The following is a 23,039-nucleotide window of genomic DNA, read 5'->3' on the forward strand; positions in this document are numbered from 1 at the left end:
TACCTGGTTTTAAAATAATAATAAATGTTATCTTTTAGAATAAACATTCCTAGATATTTATAAATAATTATTTACATAGCAACGTGAAGATATCAAAGACTTGAATTAAAATCTAACACCATACCACTAAATGATCACCAAACCGTCCATTTAAGCATAATAAATAACGGACAATGGAAGTGAGAAATGAGGGGTCATGTTCCAGTAACCCGGATTAAAGTCATAACAAAGATGTAATGCTCTTATAACCTTTTCCTTGATACAAATGTATATTATAAACAGATGCCAAAAACTGTTAAACAGAAACACAGCAAATCTTTATATTGTTATCATATATGTAAAGTGTTTGAAAGAAGATCCCTTTCTTTTCTTATAAAGAACCAGATTGTAGTGATGAATGACTGCCACTTAAACAAATATAAACAATACACACTAAGATTCCTTTGTAATCTATTACAGTTATATTAGGGGTTAACTCTGATATAGAAGTTATAGTAGTGTTCTTGAATTTAGATTTTTATAACTCTTGATGTACTGGATTTTCATAATTATTGTTGTCATAAAGGCTTCCACATGTTCAGAAGTCATCAGTATTTATGTTAACAGAGTTGCATTAATATTTTAAAGTCTATAATGAATGCATAAGTTCTCTGAAGTAGTAACTTTTCCATAAAAAAGGTAATGGAGATAACATCAGCTAAAATACCTTCCAGTCTAAGCAAAATAATTAAAAAATTTACCAACTAGAAACAATGAGTTTGGATGTTCTTTGTCTCTGATAAAGATGTACATAAAGCAATTTAAGCAAATTAGCTAACTTATTTATACCTACATATTTATGAGTTTTATTTTTCTAAGCACTTAAGAACTTCTTTAGGCTCACATCTTTTCTGAATAAAAGATGCAGGTTAAGAATTAGTATACTGACATTGCTTAACATCTAATTGTTACTAGTCTGTCTGCACATGGTTATGATATATGTCTGAACATATTTGAAGTAATTGCATGTATTCAGATTATTCCTTTGTTTGCTCTGTTTTACTAATTTATTTGTATATAATGAGGGGAACCAGAACAGTAACTGACTAAAATCTGGTTTAAATACTTCTTTGAGTAAGAATGCTCATATAAAACTTCATCTTTAACTTCGAAGCAATTTGGGATTTGTTCCATTATTATTTTCCATTATTATTTATAGATGATAGAAGTTAAAATTGCGTGGTAGTTGAAATTTTAAATACTTTATTTTATCATTTATTTGAATCTGTAAAAATTAAGATACAACAGAATATTGTTTTAAGTTAAAAGTTTGGAAACTTCCACACAGATATTCTTAACTATAATTTTGATTAAAAATTAATACTAATGTAAACTCCTACTATAAGTAAGAGGTCTTCAGCATGCTAAGCTTGGAGCTCAGACTCGCCTACTTTGATCAATATTGTTAGTAAATGATGGTTAATCTGACTGAATATCTTTGTTCTGCCAGATTAGGAATGATACTCATTCCATGTCAGTTTTCTTTTTCAGGCCTCAACTTAATTTTAAATTAAATTCTTTAATGGGAATTAACAATCTGTCATTACAATATATACTTTTCATGAAGGTTATACAATATTTAAATAAAATAAATACTTATTACTACACGACTCTAATTTCTCTAATCAATAAAAAATTAAGATGGACTTCACTTTTCTTTCTTTAAATGTTAATGGGTTAAATAACCCAAGAAAAAGATTCAATTTACTAAAGTACCTAAAATTAAATAAAGCTCAAGTAATCTTTATACAAGAAACTCACTTAAAAACAAATGATAGCTTTACTTGGAACCCAAATGAATACTTGAAATTATCTAATTCTTCACACATCAAAAAAAACTAAAGGAGTTTTAACACTATGGAAGAAAAACATAATTTCCCCTCAAGTAATTTATAATTATGAAGATAAGGAAGGTCTTTTATCAACTATAATAATAAAATTTAGTAACAGACTCTGACATTAGTTAATGCTTACTGGTTCCCTGGAATTGGAACAAAAACAATAAAAAAACATTTAGAACTTATCACCAAAAATACTAAGTGTAGTTTAATTCTAGGAGAAGATTTTAACTGCCTATTTAATGATTCAGAAACCTCTAACAAAAGACCTTTCCGTGCTACCTCTATAGGGAAAATTAAAAAAAAATGGATAGATAACTCACAATTATATGATTTGTTTTATCTCAAAACTGACAATTCATTAGAATTCTCTCACTGTGATTTTAACACAACACTCAGACTAGAATTGATAAAATCTTTATATCTCAAGATCTAAAAACAAAAATATCATATTTTACAATAGCCCAGTGTCCTCTATCTGATCACAATGCACTTATTTTTAATATTCAAACAGACTAAGAAATTGATATATACTAAAAGAATCCCAGCTTATATTACTAAATTAAAACAGTTTAAACCTTGGTTAGATTCAGAAATAAAATATTTCCTATATATAAATTTAACAAGTGAGGTAAATATGGTAATTATATGGGATTCTCTGAAATCATATTTATATGGCAAAATCATAACATGGTCTAATAATAAAACAAAGGAATGGGAGTCTGAATTATCTAACAGACAAAAACAAATAAATATAATTAAAGATAATTCGAGAACTTTGTCAGATAAGAAAAAAGAAATTGAATCTTTAAATAAAAAATATATTGACATCCTAACTCACAAAACTAACTTAGCTTTAGAAAAACTAAAACTAAATTATTTTTCTATGTCTCCAAAACATATGCACAATTTAGCAATAAGAGTTAAAAGACAATCCACTGAAAATAATATTGTGAGTGTGGTTCATGAAGGGTGGAGGAAAAAAAAGCCTCAGATATAAGTGACATTTTGGATGCTTTCAAATATCATTTTTCGGAACAATACAAAAGTAAAGAATTTCAATATAAAACTTCGGAATATCACTTAGACTTTTCCAAATTAAAAAAAAACTACCAGAAAAATTAATAAATGATATCCAAAAACAAATTTCACTAAAGGAAATTACTGAAAAAATAGAGAAAGCAAAAATAACAAAGCTCCAGGTATAGACGGTATTATCAATGAAATATATAAACTATTACCATCCTCTGCTATATCAGTTCTGCACAAAACATTAAATGAATCATATTTACAAGGTACAATTCCACCCTCATGGAGGTATTCATTAATTACTCCTATATTAAAAGAAAACAAAGATTCTAGTCTCTGTAGTTCATATAGACCAATATCTTTGATTAATAATGATTATAAAAAAAATGTCTATTCTAGTTAATAGATTTAAAAAAAATCATTAACACACCTCATCTCTGAAAATCAAACAGGCTTTATTTATAAAAGACATACCCAAGATAACATTCAAAGAATACTAACTACCATAGATATTTTAAATAGAGATAATCAATAAGCTCTTATAATTACTCTTGACATTGAAAAAGCCTTTGACTCATTAAATTGGAATTTTCTTTTTAAAATTCTTGAATCATATAAATTTCCTATCCAATTCATTACTTTTATAAAAAATATTTATAATAACAATTTAGCTTATGTAAAATTAGGACCATTTATGTCTGAATCTATTGAAATAACTAAATGCACCAAACAAGGATGCTCAATGTCCCCAATTCTATTTGCACTAGCAATAAAACCTTTCTCAATGGCAATCCAATTAAATAATAAAATAAAAGTAATTAATATATATATATAATCAATTTGATTTCAAGATAATGTTATTTGCTGATATATTACTTACTTTAAGAAATTCAGTGGAATCCCTACAAGAATTAGACTTATTATTTAACATTTTTTATTGTATTTCAGGATTAAAAATTTGTAGTTCTAAATCTAACCACTTACTACTAAATAAAAGAAATCTCAATGATGCCAATGAATCAACTACAAATGAAATAATTGGGAAACAAGTATCCTCTTTAAAATATTTAGGGATTGTTTTATGTGAGAACACTGATTTAACCTTAAATACGAACTATAACAATATTATAAATAATTTAAAAATTCTTACAGAGAAATGGAATAAACTATGCTTAAAATTTGAAGATAAGACTACAATTAATTAAAATGGTACTATTACCAAAGATAAATTACATTGCATTATCTATTCCCATATTACCCAGTAAAAGTCTTCTAAGAGAAATAAATAAAATATTTTTAAAATTTTTATTGTACCCAAAAAAAAAATAGAATAGCTTTATCAAATCATATTAGACCTTGGGAGCTTGCAGGAATAAATTTTCCAGATTTAGAATCATATATTAAAGCTTATAATCTTAAAATTATCTTAAATTGGATAGATCCAAAGTTTTCTTCAGCTTGGAAGTCCCTTCAAACTACTATTATTCTAAATGAGAATAAATTAATAAAAAATGTACAACTTAATGAACAAAACAACAAACTTTGGTATGTACTTTGTGTTAATTTACAATATAACATTATTAAACTCACAAATCTAAAGTTTATAAACTATATCTACAACACTTTTAGAAATTTCATCAATAACAATATTGATATTAAATTATGGTTCCACTTATTATTCCCTTTAAAAATTACAAGGAATTGTTTTAATAATATCAATACAGATACTCTTAATAATTGGGAAATAAAAAACTTTACGTGTTGGTACCAATGTACAATGAACTTAGTCACCCTAGATGCACAAACTTTAATTGAGACATTTAATCTATCAGAATCAGATTGGTTAGCTCTTAATAGCTTAATTCCATTTACTCAAGCTCTATGTAGGACAATAGCAAATTTTTCCTTTAAATCATTGCCTAAATTTATATTTAATATACATGAAATACTATATGGAGAACTTAATTGGAAGAATTTAATCTCAAAACTTTATAATATTATTATTATTTATAAAACTACTCCTAGTCAGAAATTTTGGAATTTTATTACTAAAGATTATACAATGTCCCTAACTTCGGAGAATAAAACTAATCTCCTGCATTCCATTAAACTAACATCCAATCTACAAGTCTGGAGGATATTTTCCCATTAAAATTCTTGCATAGGACTTTCTATACTCCTAATAAAATTGCTAAATTTAATCTCTCTAAAGAAATAATATGTTGGAGATGTTCCCTAAAATGTAAGGCTGATTGGTCTCATATATTGGTCTCATATATTTTACAAATGTTCTCTAATTAAGAAATTTTGGAATGAAATTGGAAAATTTCTTCAAGCTATTTTTACTGATTCTTTCATATTATCAAAATCTTTAATAATTTGGAATGTAAATGAGTCTATTACAGTGAACAACAAAAATAAATATTTACTCTGGACAATGCTGGCAGTAGCCAAAAAAATGTATTACAAGAAGATGGAATTTGTCCTTCACTCCAACTATTGAAGATTTTTTAATTCTATTGGAAGAAGTATCTCTTTTGGAAATAAAAAACAAAGAACTAAGAATTTTCCCCATAAAATGGACTAATAATCCTTGGGAGAAAGTCCTCTCCATTGTTAAGACAATGAATTCAGATCTACTATCATCTATTTAATTAAATTGGAAACAAGGAACACTGGAAATTGTATGACCTTACTATATGTTTATAATATGTTGTGATTCCCTTATTTTTGAATTTGAGGCCTTTGTAAAAAAATGTACATAGTTTATCAGTATTGTTATTTAAATTGCAAATTTTTGTTGTCTTGTTGGAAATCTCAATAAAAAAGTTTGAACAAAAAAAAAAAGAAAAGTGTTTAGATGAGAGAACGCAGAATTTGTCACCAGGTACCCTCTTTCCTGGGTACTAGAAACCTCTTAGAGTAAACCTCCCCCTTTCAGATACAAGCATCTCTTCAATAGTATTTTCAGTCAAAAGATCTTGAAGCACCACCTGGAAAGAAGGCTACTTGTTTCTGGGGAGGCTGAGGAATTCCCAGAAAAGGGGGAAGAGATTTCCAGACCATGAAATACTCCTGGTGGATAATGGACAGAACCTAGGAATCCTGAGTAATCTTTAGCCAAACAGGAAGAGAAAGAGGAAAGTGGCTGGGAAGAAGGATAGTCAGACAGCACCTGGTTTAGGAGACTTCTGAGGCACAGAAGTCTGAGTAGTCTTCACAGGAGGGGTCTGCTTGCCACCTTTTTTTACCCTTAGGAGGAGGGTGAGACTGCCTGCAAACAAAGGCTAGCTTATTGGGGTAATTTGTCTGAAATTTAGGCACAGGAGAAACAAACACATGTTTAAGTTCCTGTAAAGCCTTGCCCTTATCCTGAAGGGACTTAAATCAGCAGCAGCTTTGCCAAACAATTGTTTATTATCTAGAGGTGCATCCATCAACTTAGTCTTAATAACATAACGCAAAGGTTGAAGCCAAAGCCAAGAATACCTCCTCAGGACTGACCCAAAAGCAGCAGCCCTAGAAGAAATATCTGCTGCATCACAACCACACTTGATGCAATGACTAGCCACCTGGCAGGAGGTCCCTAAAAGGGAAAGGGGAGAAGTTTTACCTTCAGAGTCTGGAAAATCAGAAATCAACTGAGAGGCCTGGAAAAGCACAGCCAACAAGTACCTGGGCATATGGGTCCAATAATTGATGGACTTAAAAGCCAAGGTAGCAGAGGCATATAGAACTTCTTGCCTAGCCTTTCCATGGTTCTTTATTTATCAGAAGGCAGTAACCTAGGAGAAGGAAGCAACCGAGAAGGTTTGTTAGAAGCTACTGACATCACTGAGGGGTCAGCAGAAGGACATCTGTAAAAGAACTTACAGTTCACAGGCACCCCATTGAAACTGGAGCCTTAAAGGCATTAGAAAAGGCATCCAAACAAAGCAACCAAAACAGGAGACACAGCAGAAGGTCTGAGAGAATCCATCTGCAGTAGCTCATAATACCTTTTTATGTATCTCAGAAACTTGAGCACAATCCCATTTTAAGAACTCCACTATCCTAGAGATGGTATCCTCAAAAGTAATCTCTTCAAAGGGAGTATAAGAAGTGGTAGATTCCTCTTCCTCTGATCCATAATCCAAAGGAGAGGGAATCTGTGAGGAAAAATCAAGGGATTCCTCATCTGACTCTGCCTCCTCCTCAGAGGAATCCTGTTCTCTTTTTCTCTTAAGGGGGTAGAGGCCCAAGACGGGCCTGGAACAGAAACTCCCTGAGAAGGTTTTAAAGCCATCAAAGCACTAATTTTTCTCTGGTTAAAATTTGGGGAACACCCCTAGGCCACTCAGAGATAATCAGCAACGGTTCCCCCTGAACATTTGAAGTGGACATCTGAAATGCTTCCTTAGACGTACCTAAGGTCAGATCCTCACCGGCCTCCAACACAGTTGCAGCAGAAGAATCCAACAATGAAGCTAGGCAAGCCTCCGAGCTATCACTCGCCTCGGGAGAGACGTCCGGTGGAGGCTGTACAGCAGAAGATTCAAGCCTAGGTTTCTTGGCTACCTTCATTCCAGACAGCTGTCCCTAGGAGAGGGAAGTTCCCTCTATCATGTCTTTAGCAAGAAGCTTAAGACGTTGATTCTCACGATTAAGCTCCAAAGAAAGCCTCCTATGAAGGGAACAAAGGCCTGACTGTCGGAACAGGACGTATGGACGCGAGAAGAGCTAAGGCAAAACAGACCCTGTTTGTGATTGTCTTTATAGGGAATCTGTCTCCCACACTGGCATTTACCCTTCTTGGATGACATGAAACCCCACAAGCAACAATACAGCAAAAGAAAGATAAGACAACAAAACCCCACCTGGGCACTTATCTGTAACAGCTTGGTGAACCAGCAACAGAACAGGCATTCAGACCTGTGATCAAAAGATGGCATTTGGACTGGTGGCAGAGACATTCTGAGGATGGTACAGCTGGACGTCATCTTTATGCTCTACCCTATGCAAAGTGCATGTGTGTGATGTATGGCGTACCTTAAAACAACCTAAAGGCTTTGGTATACTGATTTAACACAACTGACAAATGGAGGAACCACACTGGGGCATACAGACATAACACATTATTCAATGCACACCTTAATACTTAAAAGCTATTCTTCCAATAAACTATATAAGAATCAAAGGACAGATCAAGATTTACTAAGATTTCTTAATCTCTGAACTTATTAACTCTTTCAATTACTTTATTTATTACAATTTTGGCTACCAGTGTAGAGCACAGATCATATAAAGACCAACTGCAGGCTCAGCCCAAGTTACACTAACAAAGTAGCAAAGTACAATAAACTATATGATAGAAGAGAAATGGAACATATAATGTTTAGGTATCAAGACATAAGCACAGTACATTTGTACAGGGAAATTTTGAAGTATGACGACAATTTGAAGTAGTCACAGATAACAGCATTTTCAGCTGAGCTTTTACAACTGCACACCAATCTTATAATTCATTTTAATTTTGATTTTATCATATCCCTTACCTTGGGTTTGTTGATAGTTATAAACAGGGTGTTTAACCATGTCCACTCTAAGTTTAAGCTGCTCTAGCAGTCTTCACAATCCATACTGCTTGTTATGACTTTCAAATTCTAATATTGTCAGCAGAGACGAACTGCTGCAGACCAACTAAATGCTGTATAAATTAAACAAACAAAACTCAAGAATAAACTTCGCAGTATACCCTGGTATAAATCAAACTATTCACTCTTTAGGTACCTATACTCGATGCACCAGAGTAAACTTAGTACTAAACAATGCGTCACAAAATTCCATGTGGGGCAGAATTCACCAAAGGAAACGGTAAAACAATCTTACAGCATTAGGGATGTCACTGACAACAATTTCAAAGTCCATTAACTGATTGAAATGGATTAAAAAAACAGTTTGCAATACAAACGTAGACAACATCTACCTCTCATTTTCCTTAATCCTTGCAGAACCCCCCTAGAACAGTAATTCTAATGGTAACTCGAGACTCTGTCATTAGGACCACATCTATGATGTCTAACTTAGAAGAGTTTAAGCCCATTCTTGCCTGTTTAAAACCTAGAGATGTGCAACATTAAATTATGCTTAATTTTAAGGTTACAGCGACTCTGTTTAAAGAATCCAAATCTAAGTAAATGGTAAAGGAGTGAACCCCCCCCTTTAAAATTTAAATGTAATCATCCATGCTAAAGAAATTGCAACTGATAAAGAATTCTTCAATGCTGCTAAACCCAAAGACCTTCACTTGGCTGCTGTATTTTTCTGTATATGTAAATAGGCAGCCACAATGCCAGTAAAATTTCTCTGAAGATAAAAGGGAAAATTATTTTTAGCATAAAGATGCTAATGTAGTCAGCCAGCCTTTTTATGTGATTAATAGGAGTTTTAAGCAGATTATTTACACTCTCAACCAGAAGTATACTTTAGACTCTGGCTTTATGCAGAAATAGAGGAGTCCAGATAAAGTACAGGAAGACAGAAAAATGTATAATACTGTTCGGTATCAAAAGTAAGGAAAGAGTCAGAAATATGCAATCACCAAGTGTAATGACTTTGGCTGACTTTGGTTTAGATTGAGTTACTTGGGTGAACTGTATTGAAAGAAGTGACAGCATTCACTCCCAGGGTCCCTCATTTAAATATGTTTGGTGGAAAAGTGTTGAGTGGTCATATGAAGAGCTAAAGGAAATGTTGGTTTCCTTTTAGAGTTGGTTTCTGTGTACACTTAGAGGACGGGGAAACAGAATAGGATAGGGCCCCAGTGAACTAAATGAGCCATCAACATCTGCTTATCTGGCAAGAGAAAGTAGTACACCCTTAAGCAGCTGGGAGTTGGCATAATGGACCTTACAAACACAAGGTGCATGGTTAGATTCTTAAATGGGATAATTGGCTAAGCTTAAAATGACTCCACGGGCAGTTAGCCTAATACTAACCTATGAACATATTTATCTATTTATTTATTGACATTTGATTACTGGGAAAGTCTGACTGGATAGAAGCTCATTTTCAGTGGAGGTCCAGGAGAAAAGCTCCAAAGTATTACAAAAATTGTAATAATAATTTTACATTCTTTAAAAAATAATACAAATAAATAAATGCAGTTTAGATAATTATACCAAATTAGACATAATATGTGTTGACTGGGAAGCATGGAGAGAGGATGGAGTGCCATTTTACTGACTGATAAATATTGGATAGTTAGGTTTCAAACCATAGAAGTTATGGCTGAGAGACCTAGTGAGGACATTTGAAGTGGAAGTTTGTTGTAACAAGCTGTACTTTGCCATCAGCTCTACCTTTAATGAGAGCATCTATACAGGTTAGAAGTTCTGTGTTAGCACTATGGGAAGGATGGAAAGCCATGTTGTGTGGGGGATAGGCGTTCTTCCTGCAGGAGATAGTTTAGCAATTTTTCAAACACATTTTTTAAGTATTTTGGAGAGGGAGGATAAGATTGTTATAGGTCTAAAGTTAGTAATGTCGGTTGAATTTCCTCCTTTGTACAGAGGAATAATGTGTGAAAGTAGATGACTCCAAGTCAGACTGTCGACCAGTCACAAGTGGAGTCCCACAGGGTTCGGTCCTGGGTCCTCTCCTGTTTGGTATCTACTTCTCTGAAGGCCAGGTCAACACAAAGGGACTCTGGCTGACAAAGGTCGCAAATGATTGCAAGTTGAACTCCCCAAGTGATGTTGACATCCGACAGAAAGGCCTCAATGAGACCAACGACTGGTGTCAGAACCATAAGCTCAATGCCAAAAAATGTGTCGTCATCCCCCTTGGGAAAAACCCGGTTCCCTTAAATTACCACATCGATGGTAGTCCACTTGAACACAGAAGGCATTATAAGAGATCTAGGAACACAGGTTGACAACAACCTCTCTTTTGACCACCACATTGCCACTGTGGTCAGAAAGTCCTTCTATGTGGCACATCTCATTACTAAGGGTTTTGCATCCAGGAAGAAAAAGGTCATTGTCTCCCTCTACTCTTCCCTCATTAGGCCAATCATTGAGTACAATGCCCCATTTGGCATGTACCTTACTAGACACCTGCAACAACTGGAGAGGCCACAAAAGTACTTCACAAAGAGGATCCTAGGCCTTAAACACTTGTCCTACATGGAAAGACTCAAAAAACTCCCAACTATTCTCTGTCTCATATCACCTATTTAAAGGTGATCTTTGCTTGACTTACAAGGCCATGTCTGACTCAGCTCTGTTAGAAATGCTACATCTAAAGAAATCCCAATCCCTCCGCACCACACGCTCCAGAGACCTCAACCTCATTACCACAAACAGAACATGCTGGAGGGACAGGTTCATAACCCAGAGACAGCCCATGCTATGGAATAGACTTTCCATACATGTCAAGCACAGCTACTCACTGGCCCTCTTCAAGAGGAATCTTGATGAGTGGATGGGAAATAGAAAATTCACCCCAGGGATCACTACAGTAGCTCTACTTGACAGAGGCACTAGGAACTAAGGTCGGGTGGCACGATGCCAGGGTAATCCTATGGGCTAGGCTTGTAAAGGCTCCAGAGCCATTAGCTTAGTACACACCTATGAACTTGTTCCAGAGAGACAGAATGTGGGACTACTGGATTGACCTATTTATAAGGACTGAGACAGGGAAGTCAATGCTACCCGCTGCTATTTTAGGGTATTTACTTGGAAGGTCATCAGCTGAAGTAGAGCATGGTTTCAGTTTAAGAGTAGCTTTATACAGGATGTGGGCACAGGTTTGAAGATATAAGGGGATGTAGTGATATGTGGCTGCTGGGTAGGGTTAGGATTAGATGTTGAGAATCCTTGGTTAGAGATGCTATACTATCTATAGAATAAGACTTGAATTGCATTGTGCATTCAAGTGATGAGTTATTGGGAGAGGAGTAGGGTTGAATTTATGGCCAGGGTGCAAGATTCCTTTAATGTCTGTCCAGAATTTTTTAGGGTTGTGTTTACTATTATTCCAAAAGTCATTATAGTATAGTTTTTTGGTCTTCATTAATTTGCTTTTTACTATGATTGCAAATCATTTCAAAGTTTCAAGATATTGTGGTGGTTCAGATTTTTGCCACTGTTTCCAAGCTTTTCTCAATCCTGCAGTAGTATTCAAACCTCCAGTAAAATTATAACAAGAGAGTAATCAGTTTATAGCCACTACAAAGAATTATAGCAGAGAGATACCAAGTAGAATGAATTTCCTTTCATTTCTGAAAGCAAAAACCTGTTGCCCAGGAAGTTTAATTAACTGGCATCTACAGTGTACTCTATTGTTCAAGAGAAAGGAGAGTGGCCAATTTAGTAAGTGGTCCTTATAGTGCAAAGACAACTCTGCTGGGGGGATGTTAAAAATTTATTTCCAGCACAGGCAGGAATGTGTTTGACTAGATGAAGTTAATACACAACAAGGTTCTTCCAAGTTAAATTTGCTTACTTTGTACAAAGATAAAATTCTCAGTGAAAATGTTTGGGAGTTGGCCCTTGTGGCACAATTTCAGCAGTATCTGGGTTAAATGTAATGAGCAGTGGTTAACAAAAAAAAGAATATAGAAAAAAACTACTAATCTGTCATATTATACTGAGACAATAAAGTTAATACTTATTATAAAAAATAAATCAAGGAAGGACCACACTGAGTCAGAGCAAAAGAATATGGAAAAAGTATAAGAACAGAGATGGTAAAAAAGTTTATGAATGTAAACTGAAAATAGGTTAGCAGGAGATACAAGGAGGGGGCGGTGCGGTGGTGCAGCGCTTAGCATTGTTGCCTCACAGTAAAAGGTTCTCTAGTTAGATTCTTGGCTGGGTTGACTCGGCATGTCCTTCCTGCGATTGCATGGGTTTCCTTCGGGTGCTCCGGTTTTCTCCCACATTCCAAAGACATATGTTTGAAGTGTTTCACCCCAGGCCTCTGCTGAAAATGAGCTCTGTCCCAGTCAGACTTTCCCAGTAAACAAATGCTAAATAAAATAAAAATAAATAAATGCATTGATAGAGAACTGCAGTAATGCAGTGTACATAGAGTTGTGCAGAACAAGTTATCATAACACAGCACTAAACTGATAAGCACAATGTAAAACCATCACTTAGTAACATATTTATGTTCATGTTGACTTGCTGTGCTCTATACCTGTCTAAAGTCGATGCAACTGTTTTTGTGATATATAGGTATAGACACAATCATTATATTGCAGTTACCAACCACTATACAATCATAATTACAGTGGTGATTTTGCACCAAAGAGAAAGATATAAAACATACTGTGCAATGACATACTGGACTCAGGTTTTATTAAAGGAATCCATTCTAAGAAGAAAGAAATGAGCAAACAAAAGTAAGTGTAAGAACAAACACAATGAAGTTAAGCAGAACCTTCCCCATGAACAAACAAGTGATATGATGATAACTCCATCTACATTAACATAACGTTTAACAATAAAAACACATCTTACCTGTTCCAACGCATTGTCATCATCAGTAATATCAAAGATGACAGCCGTAGCACCTCTATCCATTGCCAACCTTGCCTGCTCAAGATAAATCAGAAAAAGACATATGCATCAGAGTCAATAATCATGCAGTGCAAAAAGCCTGAATAACACAATGTAATGGCTAACTAGAATGAAAAAAATAAATGTTGTGGTACTGCACATGATCAGGACAACAACGGCAGACTAGCAACCAACTCATTTCAGTAAACTCTACCTGCTGCAAACCTAATGGCACTGATCTAGTAATAGACTAATATAACTCGAGTGTCACAACTACAAAATATCAAAAGTACAACACTATTTCTGCAAGTCTGATTGCATTGCATTAGACAAGCTAACTTTGGAACACACTGCTAAATTAAATGAGTCTACTTCTAATAATCGAAAGACCACTTACCCAAACATGACTTTACCAAGACGACAACACCGAACTGTTACTTTACCAAATGATCACACTACCAACTTTTTAACAGGGTAAGTATGCACTTGGCCAATATGGGGAAATTTGCCCTCTTCTCCACTGTAGTGCGATCCCGGAGTTGATATATTTAGTTGGGGGGTAGCCCCTTCCCCACATTGGGGGGTGTGGGTGTACAGCCCCCCAGCTGGGTGGGTTTAACATACTGCGGTGGTGTTTCCTTGTTCCATGTTCAAATGTTTTTGTACATGCAAGTCACAAATGCACAAAGTGGTCAATAAGAGTTATTGAGTGCAGTCTTGTTTAATATTTTTTGTCCTGATCTGCATACACGTGGAAACAGTCTGGCTTGCCAACAGGGCTCTTGCTAAGCCCTGCCCTAAACCTACAATTTTCCAGTAACAGGTTTAGTTTAGGGTTCAGGTTTGCTGACTGATGCACATCATATCCAGTGCTAGTTCACTGACTACAAGTGATAATATTCCGGATGATGCAAATAGTAAAACTTCACAATGATAAGATGCCTGCAATGACTGAAGTGTGTGCAGTCATTTTAAAGTTGACTGATTACACTTTTGTCAATATTGTCAATAAACACAGCAGTTTCATTAACAGTCAAGCTGACTTCTGACTGAAACTACAGTACTAATACAGGAAAGACAGAAAAAGCAATGCAAAGACCCTAAGTTACAAAAGACTGCCATACATTTCCTTACAGTACATTTTGTAAGTCTGTGTTGAAAATCAGGAGTATTCTCTGTACAGCTAGTGAATTCTAATTGCTCACTAAATCCTCATAAACAAGTCACTTTTTGTAACTCTTTTCTTAATTTTAAAACAGTACATCAATGACACAGACTACTGAGACAGAAGCTTAAAAGGAGTTATCCCAGAGAGTAAATACCACCACCAATAAGTCTCCTAAGATATGAAAGGCTCTGTGGCTTTTTACATAATCTTCTTTATCCTCTCATCATTACATCACTCAATTCCCATGATACAAATATGTCTCGGTCACAGAAGCCATGTCAAGGGTGTGTACATTTTTACTGAACCAGCAAAACAGAATCCAAGTTACTCTAAAAAAGTTTATACACATCAATGTAGCAACCTGGTCTCATGAACAACGGGCTTCTCTTTTCCAAAAGGAATAAATGACATGTAATTTTAAAACAGCTTAACACAAAAATCTTTACATCTGATATAATATATTCACAGTTCTTTTCTGGCCTAAAGATACCACCATTCCAGAAATTATAAAATGAACAATCATCATTCAACCACTACCACTGTACTACTACTCACACCACCCCTCGTCTCACCCTCACTCAGCTCCTCTCCCACCAACTCAAGAACCATCCATATGCACTCCCCCATATTCTACCAACTATATTACTCAAACATAAAGCATCCCTACAACTTAACATGGTAACCCTCCCACCATACCTATTACCCAAACAACACAATCATAAAGTTTCCCTAATACACAAACACATTCAAAAACTGAGAAAACGAATAACCTCGTGCATATCAAAACTAGCCCTAAGCGGAGACATCCACCCCAACCCTGGTCCTACCATCTCCAACCCCAATCCTCATAATCAGACTAGAAACCACAACTTCTCCCATATCACAGCCAATAGAAAACCAAGTGACTTCCTTTTACTAAGCCTAAATATTAGAAGTCTATCCAACAAAGTCCATGAACTCCATGCCACCATAGACTTGTACTCCCCAGACATAGTCATCCTGACAGAAACCTGGCTAAAACCTCACATTACCAGTGAGCAAATACTCCCCTACCAGTTACGGCATACTAAGAGTAGACCGGCTAAACAAGAAAGGAGGCGGTGTAGCTATAATATTTAAACAGCATCTAATCATTCAGATCTTAAAATCATCAGCTCCACAAATAGGCAATGAAGAAATAATATATACCAACCTCAAAATAAGCCAAAACAAAACCATCAACATAATTGGATGCTACTTCCAACCTGGGCAAAACATCCCTCCACTAGAAAACTTCCTCAGCTGATCTACCCACCATCTCCCCCCGAGAAACTATAATTTTAGGTGATTTCAATTCTGACTGGCAATCCTGTTCTGGCAACCATCCAAACCATCATGTAAACCTTCATGGCTTCACCCAACTAGTCCAGTCGCCAACCAGGATAAATAAAACCTCCAGCAAGCACACTACCCTGGATTGCATACTAGTCAGTAAGATCCGCCAGTCATATATAACAGGCTGCTTATCAGAAAACCTCAGTGATCACTCCCCAACATTCCTTCTCAAAAAACACCTAAACAAGCTAAACCTGTCATCTACCGTCAAATACGTAAAAGACTAAACTTTAACCCAGTCACATTCATCTCATCCCTCAAAGAATACAGTTGTGTACACTTAACATAAATGTAGATGTTCGAGTGTGTTCACTGTTGCAGTCATTACATTTGGGTAATCTGCTGGCAGGGTGCCCTCAGTCAGCCTGAATAACAAAGTCTTGGGTCCTGCGTCGGTTGCTGTCTCCTCTTCCATGATGTCAGCTCATCAGGGGTATAAAACACGTAGCCGATGCCATTTTATTTAGTTTTTCTTGCCCCAGATGTCAGGTGCCCCCCAAATGGGGAGCAAAAAAAAACCCCATATATATATATATATATATATATATATATATATATATATATATATATATATATATATATATATATATATATATATATATATATATATATGAATGTATATATATATATATATATATATATATATATATATATATATATATATATATAGATACACATAAATATATATATATATATATATAGACATATATATATATATATATATATATATATATATATATACACATTATATATATATATATATATATATATATATATATATATATATATATATAAATGCACTTTTAGCAACATAAACTTCGCCTTCATCTAAAAGCAAATACACCACAAAGGCTTTAGTGTATAGTGAAGGAAAGAAAAGGTATAGAAAGGTGGATGGCGGGTGGGTAACCTGGACTGCAACAGTGAATACACTCAAACATCTACATTTATGGCAAGTGTACACAACTGTACTATGTTCTTCGTGTTTCACTGTTGCAGTCATTACATTTGGGTAGAATCCCAGAGCTATGGATGGGAGGATGGAACTAAACAGCATTAGGAGTGGCTATAAGGCCCTGCAGAACTGCAGTGGCAAAACCTGCCCTGGATTTGGAGAACAGAGGCAAATGATAACGCCTTGTGAAGGTATGAACAGAGCTCCAAGTAGCAGCTTCTAGAATGTCTTTGGTTCGACCCCTCGGAGAAAAACTGCTGAAGTAGAGGCAGCCCTGGTGGAATGTGATCTGATCCCCTTGGGCACAGGTTTACCATGGTGCAAGTAACAGAAACGAATGCAGTGGCTTATCCACTTAGAAATAGTCTGCTTTGATATAGCCTTCCCCTCTGACCCTGCAGCAAATGCTACCAGTAGTTGCTCAGACTTTCTTAGAGATTTGGTCCTGTTTAAGTAGAATCTTAGTTGTCTGTGTACATCCAATGAATGCAGAATCCGCTCCCCCTTGTTCTGCAGATTTGGGTAAAATGTTGGCAGGTGAATGGTCTAGTTAACAGTCACACTGGATACCACCTTAGGCATAAAAGAAGGATTGGTCCTGAGGGACACCCTGTCTGGGTAAAATGTAACAAAAGGCTCCACTGCCATGAGAGCCTGTAGTTCTGAAACCCATCTTGCTGAATTGACTGCCAAGAGAAAAGCTGTTTTCCAAGATAGAAATTTTATATCCGCAGTAGCTGCTGGTTCAAAAGGAGGCAGGGTGAGTTTTTCCAGCACAAAACTCCCCTCTAAGATACTGTTTAAGCAGAGGATGAGAAAAGAGGGAAGGCTCTGTGTTGTAATGAGCCGAGATGGCAGAGGCATGGATTTTTATTGAAGAAAAAGATAGGCCCTTGTCAAGCATCTCAGTCAAATATTGTAAAATCTGAGGAATACTGGGCTTTGCTGTGTCTGTTCCTTGTGCTTGGTTCCAAGCACAGAATCTCTTCCATTTATCAGCATAAGATTTTCTAGTACAAGGCCTTCTGGCTTCCAAAATGACATCCATCACAGATTTACTTAGAGGTGTTGTTTGAATAATTAATTGATCAGCCATGCTGCAAGATTCAGAGTTTGGAGCTGCATGTGCAGAATTTGATTGTTCTGCTGAGACAGTAGATGAGGTATTTGAGGCAAGTACCATGGAAAAAGTTGAGACATACTCCTTAGAAGTGGGTACTGGTGCTGGCGAGGCCAGTCCGGAGCAACTGGTTTTGTGGCAGGTCCGGCCATCCATTTGGAATTGGAAAAGTATGGAAATTAAATCTGTACCCCTGGGATACTGTGTTTAATACCTACTTGTCCTGGGTAAGTAACTGCCAATTTTGAGCATGAAGTGCTAGTTTTCCCCCCAAGGGGGCTGCCAAAAGTTAAGTGCTTGGTGATGGTAGAGGAAAGTCATTGAGACTGCTTACTGTAGGGTTGTGCTTTGTTTCCTCCAGTTTTGGAGGTGAAGGCACCACATTGCTATGACCTGTAGGAACCCTGTGATTGGTATCTGGAGCATTTTGAGCACCTGGATTTGCCTTGAGTGGCTCTGTTGGACACAGGAAAGGACCAATATTTAGTAGGCCAGTGTCTACTGAACCTGGGTGGCTGCACTTGCAAGAAATCTTTTATAGTTTGCATAGATTTAGCTTAGTCTTCCATTTTCTTTAAAACCTCTTCTGCCTTATTACCAAACAAAGTATCATGCTGCAAAGGGGAATCCAACAATTTAGCTTTAACATGATCAGGCAGATTTTGCTCCTTGAGCCAGGCATGCCTTCTAATCACAGATCCAGTAACGGTGGCCCTACAAGAGGCCTCCAAGGAATCAAAACCACATTGCAAAGTATGCTTTCCAACCTGTTCTGCTGAATGCAATAATTCCTGTAACTCTATTTTCCACACAATCAGAAATCAACATAATTTTCTGCTTCAGTAAGCCCATAACATGCTGTTGATATTTAAGCATATGAAACTGGCAGTTTAAGGCCCTGATTGCCAAGGTTGCAGACGTATAAACTTTCTTTCCCCATCTATCCAGCACCCTGGAATCTCTGTCAGAGGGGGTAGAATTTTTGGCTGTAGAAGCCTTTACACCCATGGGATCCTGAGAAATAGTCTCAGGATCAGCAGCAGGATTTTTGAATAGAAATTTGTGGGAGTCAGGAACCCTGTAATATCTGTCTGGCTTTCTAGGAGCCGGAGGCAGGGAATAGGGAGCCATGTTTGATTCCGAAAACACATCATCAACAATGTCTAATACAGGAGGTATTGCCAAAGGCCTATGCTGAGGAAGAAGAAGGAAACCCCTAAGCCTCTTTTTTGATTCAGAGAAGTCCTGATTCTCCCAGTGAAAATGTTCCCTTAAAGTATGCAAAGTCTCTCCAAAACAGTAATCCTCAGGAGGAGATGCAGAAGGGATGGATTCCTCTGCATCAGAATCCTCATAGGGTGGAAAAGAAAATTCCTGATCAGAAGAGGAATCAGAAGAAATGGAAACCTGATATGAAGATTTATAATCAGTGCCTTGCCTAGGCCTCTTAGCAGGGGGGGTTGGAAACCCCTGATCAAGGTAATTAAATCCTCAGCCATTTTGATCATCTGTTTTTTAGGCATCGGGGCCTGAACACGTGGCTCATGCGTCGGTTTTTTAGACATAGCAGATGTTTTGACCTTGTTTTTGAGGCTGGCGTCGGTTTAATATAAAAATGTTGAGGCCTGAAAACACCCTCAGAAGCAGGTGCCTGCTCAGCGGCTCTGGACCCATCCAAGGGAGAGACATCCGCGGGTTCAATACTCTGAGAATCTCGCGGCATACCGGACTCCAAATGGGTCTTGGTAGAGGCCTGCGACTCAAAAGTAGCAGGTATCAGGGGCTGCGAAAGCGCCTCACTGAGTACCGGTGAACCAGCAACTGGCTTAGAAGAAGCTTCGTCGTCGGTTTTGGACCTTGATGGTCTGTCTCTGTCTTTTTCTTAGCGTTTTTTGTGAACTCCGGTAGTTGGATTGCAAACCGACGACATTTCAGGATAATTAAATCTTGAACCAAAATATTTAGAAGCAAAAATATACAGACGCTTAATAGTGCATTGGTTAAATCTAGCACAAAACTGACAGCAAGGCACGTTGTGATCTGGGCCTAGGCAAGGAATACAGTACAAATGAAAATCCTTATGAGGTATTTGCTTCCCACAAGTAATGCAATTATTAACTTTTACTGACATCGGTAAGGAGCAAGAAATAGTTTCCCCAACGGGATACTTAGCTTTAGTTTGAAGACTTTGGTTCTGAAACTCGAATGCGAAAATTTCAGGAGTCGGCCGACCGGCACTTGTGAACTGCTTCTGCTTCGAGCACCATGTGGCAAGAAAGACAGAATAAAATGGCGTCGGCTGCATGTTTTATACCCCTGACGACCTGACATCATGGAAGAGGAGACAGCAACCGACGCAGGACCCAAGACTTTGTTATTCAGGCCGACTGAGGGCAATCTGCCAGCAGATTACCCAAATGTAATGACTGCAACAGTGAAACACGAAGAACATCTGGCATCATCTAAAGTACCTCAGTCTTGATGACACAGTTGAACTTTTTAATACTCCCTTCCTGAGCATCCTTAACTACCATGCCCTCATAAGATTTTCCAGAACCAAAGCACAACCCTCCTCATGGCTACAGAAAACCACTAAGTCAGAAATTTAAAACAGGGATAAAGCCTGGGAGCACTGGTGCAAAACCAAAACCAAAACCCCCTCAACTAGACAGAAATTCCTAGAATTACGCAATACAGTCAAAAAGCTAATAAAACAGGGCAAATTCCAATATTACCAGTCTGCCCTAGACTCCTCCCAACACAGCCCCAAACAATTCTGGTCCTCCATAAACTCCATCCTCCACCCAGGAAAAGTCAGTACCCCTCCTACTAACATCCCTCACTCCTTCAAAAATATGGCTACCTCATTCAGCACACACTTCACACAAACCATACTATCACTAGCTAAACAACACAACCCCCCTCCCCTACAACCCACACCTTTAACTAGTAATCTCCCCACTGCCTTCTCTTTTTCTCCTGTACCTACCTCCAACATAAAAAAAAAACTCTTAACTAAACTTAAGCCCACCAAATTAGCAGCAGACAACCTCCCATACCTACAAATCGCAGCTGATGCTCTGGCCTACCCAGTATCCATCTTGATTAACCGATCTCTGTCAGAAAGTTACGTTCCCACACTGTGGAAAGTATCACATATAATTCCCCTCCACAGAACTAACCAATTACCGCCCCATAGCTATTCTCTCTCTCCACTCTCCAAAATACTAGAGAGATGCATACAGTCTCAGGTCTCAGACTACCTCTTTACTAACAACCTCCTTTCCAATACCCAGCATGGTTTCCGACCAAACCACAGCATCACCACTGCCTTACTCTCCTTTACTAACACTACCCTTCAGCATAAAAACAATGGCTATCTCTCCTCTGCTACTTTCCTAGACCTATCTAAAGCATTTGACATGGTCCCACACAAACAACTCATCACTGTCCTCAATAACCTATCCTTCTCTCAATCAGTCACCAACTGGTTTCGGAGTTACCTGTCTGACCGCCAACAATCCTTTGTATGGCAGAATGACATATCTCCCCAACTACCTGTCTCCACAGGGGTTCCCCAAGGATCCATCCTTGGACCCCTACTCTTCTCTGTTTTCACCAATAATCTAGCCTCTGCCACCAAACATGGCACACTCATACAATACGCAGATGACTCAACCATCATCTGCTCAGCCCAGTCCCTACCTAAACTGCAAAAAGTCACAAAGGAAGCCTTTTCCTCTGTTGAAACTTGGTTATCCGATACCAAATTAATACTCAACCCAAACAAAACTAAACTACTCATCTTCCAACCCACCAAACATACTCAAAACAACTCTCACTTTAACATCACAGCAAAAGACAACACCACTATATACCCAACTGAACACACCAAATTGCTAGGAGTGGAAATAGACAATAAACTAAAATTTGACATTCACATATCCATGACCATAAAAAAATCCACAAAAAACTGGGAGTGTTATACAGAAATAAGCAACTTCTCACCAAAGCAGCAAAGATTTCAATAGCAAATTCCCACCTTATCTCCACTCTACTTTATGCCTCTCCAATATATACCAACCTAAGGCAATGCGATCTGAACGATCTAGAGACCTGCTACAACAAAATTGCCAAATTTGCCACAGGGGCATCCTACCGTAGTCACCACTGTCTCTCACTTGCTGAACTGGGTTGGCTTGAACTCCCTCACCTCCTTCAATGGTATCAACTCTCACTCGCCTACAAACTAGTAAACCATCCACTAAATGTCCCATCCCTCCAAAATCTACTCCAACCCTATCGCACCACCAGACCATTAAGATCCAGCAACGAAAATCACTTGCAGATCACTAAAGCCAATAACTCTGCTGGTGAAGCTCTATTCTCTTGCGCCAAATCCAAATTATGGAACTCCCTCCCACCCAGAATTTCCTCCGTAACATCATGCACCCACTTCAAAACTTTACTAAAAGCGCACCTAAAAACATGCTGGCTATGCCCTTGCAACTCCCACTCTAATATCACCCACCCCATCCAACCACTACCTTTCTTTCCACCCCACTAACTACCTTGATTATAGCAAACTCAGATGCCCATAAGCCTAGTACTTATTATACAGCAGGAACTTCTTATTGCAACTTTTGTTAATGTCTGTTATGTACTTCGCAGATAAAGATTCTAGTTGACTACTGATGTACTTTGTTATTCATCTGTAAATATGTTTGTAATTAATTGCTATGTTAATCAAATTGTTAATCGCTATGTAATCCAATGTAACTACTGTCTGTTTATTTTAACTGTGGAGCTTTTCTCCCCGGGCCTCCGTTGAAAATGGACCTACATCCAGTTGGATACTCCCGGTCAACAAATGTAAATAAATAAAAAATAAATAAAATCATCATCAATCTCCTTCTCCCCATTCTGGGGTTGGCATGTCGTGTCAACTGTCACCATCTCTCTCTAGTCAATC

The 23,039-nt window shown here is 37.1% G+C and overlaps 1 protein-coding gene across 1 annotated transcript in view; it reads right to left on the reverse strand.

Annotated features, from left to right (window-relative positions):
• RNF43 (ring finger protein 43) overlaps nt 1–23,039 on the reverse strand; it is a 1,798,873-nt gene that overhangs the window by 297,442 nt on the left and 1,478,392 nt on the right. Inside the window, exon 3 of the mRNA XM_044054855.1 lies at nt 13,412–13,486. Coding sequence (XP_043910790.1) covers nt 13,412–13,486 — 75 coding nt within the window. The remainder of the gene's footprint in view (nt 1–13,411; nt 13,487–23,039) is intronic.

This window comes from Protopterus annectens, chromosome 13.part0 (genome assembly GCF_019279795.1).
Source record: "Protopterus annectens isolate FY-2018-M chromosome 13.part0, PAN1.0, whole genome shotgun sequence".
Classification (NCBI taxonomy): domain Eukaryota; kingdom Metazoa; phylum Chordata; order Ceratodontiformes; family Protopteridae; genus Protopterus; species Protopterus annectens.